The sequence below is a fragment of the Phaethon lepturus genome, unplaced genomic scaffold, assembly GCF_000687285.1.
Source record: "Phaethon lepturus isolate BGI_N335 unplaced genomic scaffold, ASM68728v1 scaffold46151, whole genome shotgun sequence".
NCBI classification, from domain to species: domain Eukaryota; kingdom Metazoa; phylum Chordata; class Aves; order Phaethontiformes; family Phaethontidae; genus Phaethon; species Phaethon lepturus.
Genome location: NW_010519322.1, coordinates 28,369 through 29,963, shown reverse-complemented (window position 1 = coordinate 29,963; position 1,595 = coordinate 28,369). Strand labels below are relative to the sequence as shown.

Sequence of the window (1,595 nt, the reverse complement as noted above, 5' to 3'; positions counted from 1 at the left end):
GAAGCAGCTAGTTTTGTCCAAGTGTCCAACTCTACCTTGATGAAATGCATGCTTTGTACCAGAAACTTGTCGTGGTTCTTCTCATGCTGTGGTAAGACAACCAAACACCACCAAAACAAATACGAATTTTCAAAAGTAAACTTTAAATCTGCACCCAAATGAAACTTTTTCACCTAAAACCTAACGGAACCAAATTCAACATCTGCACTTGCAAATCTATTGTCTGCACTTGGGTTACATATAAGAAAGAACACACGTAAAATATCCTAGATACACATTTATTTTGTATTCAACTATGCAACATAAGAAGCTGAAAGAACACTTCTGTACTGTGCTTGTATACATAGACACATTTAAATAACTTTAAAAATTCTTTGGGTTTGAGTTTTAGAAGCTTTGAGAATCTGTACCACCTATTAACTTTACTTGAGGGCATTCAACACTGGGAAAAACAAGAAAACCGAGCCCAGTCAGTGGCTGATACACTTCCAGCTCATGTTCTTCATACATTAGGACTACTAAATATGTGATTTAAATAGTTAATATGTTGATGATTTCATGCAGGAGAGCAGAGCTCTACGGCAGTTTGAGGATGGGGAAGGGCTTACGTGCCCTCCTACCTTGGTTTTCAGGAACTGGGACTGGGAATCCCGGTGCTGCTCCAGCTCATCTTGCACGTGCTTGCAGAAAGCCACCGCGTACTGGCGTCTGTAGTGCGGGCTGAAGTTTTTGATGACAGCCTCTGTTTTTCCTGAAGCAGAAATAGAGATTTAATCCTATTTAATGTGTAATGCAGAACCAAAGCAGTTATCACCAGTGACCCAAAATACTGAGCAAGCATACCAACAGTCACTTGCTGCACAGCAGATCAAGAAACCCTCAGAGATGCATTCAGCTGTTGTGAAAACCAAGCACAGAGGGAATTTGTCTGTGTTTAACCAATATAGAAAAAACACTGGTTTTTGGACACCGTCTTTCCTCTAAGAGTGGGGAAAACATACCCCAAATCCATTTCTCTAAGAAAAGATGCTACTGCCTCTCCCTAGGACATAGAGCCACAGAACCGTGGGCATTCGAGAGCTGGTAAGTTTTTCAAAGAAACATATACACAAGTGATACTGGCTAGTGTTTAGGCATATTGGCCAATTTTATCACATAATCAGATTTTAAAGCTGACTCAAAGCTCCTACAAAGGATGTTTTCTAGGCTTGGGCACTGCAGTCTCTTCTTTGTTTTAATGTAAACAGATACTCAGTCATGCTGCAATAAACATTAATGTAGTATTGTCTTGTTATGCTCAAGATCTGATCAGTAGCAATAACAGCAATAAACACACTGAATGTCTCATTTCTGGGAATCTTAAAGCAATTTACAAGTAATTAACTCATTGACCCTATCAAAGAAATAGTAATGCTTTACAGACAGGGAAGTGAAGCCAAAAGTTAAAGCCATGTGCACACATGTGACTCAAAGAGGCTACGGCAATGCGAAAACCAAAACTTGGACTATGATCTAGATAGCATCCCGACCATCCTGGATACTGGAGAGATCCCTTTCTCCCTTGTATTAAGGAGCCCCATGACAAAGGGTTTTCT

The 1,595-nt window shown here is 40.1% G+C and overlaps 1 protein-coding gene across 1 annotated transcript in view; it reads right to left on the bottom strand.

Annotated features, from left to right (window-relative positions):
- Window positions 1-751, bottom strand: part of LOC104628429 (protein Niban-like) — a gene marked incomplete at both ends in the record, with an annotated part of 36,188 nt that extends 35,437 nt beyond the window's left edge. The window contains one exon of the mRNA XM_010297001.1: window positions 621-751. Within this exon, the coding sequence (XP_010295303.1) occupies window positions 621-751 (131 nt within the window). The remainder of the gene's footprint in view (window positions 1-620) is intronic.
- Window positions 752-1,595: the final 844 nt, after the last annotated feature.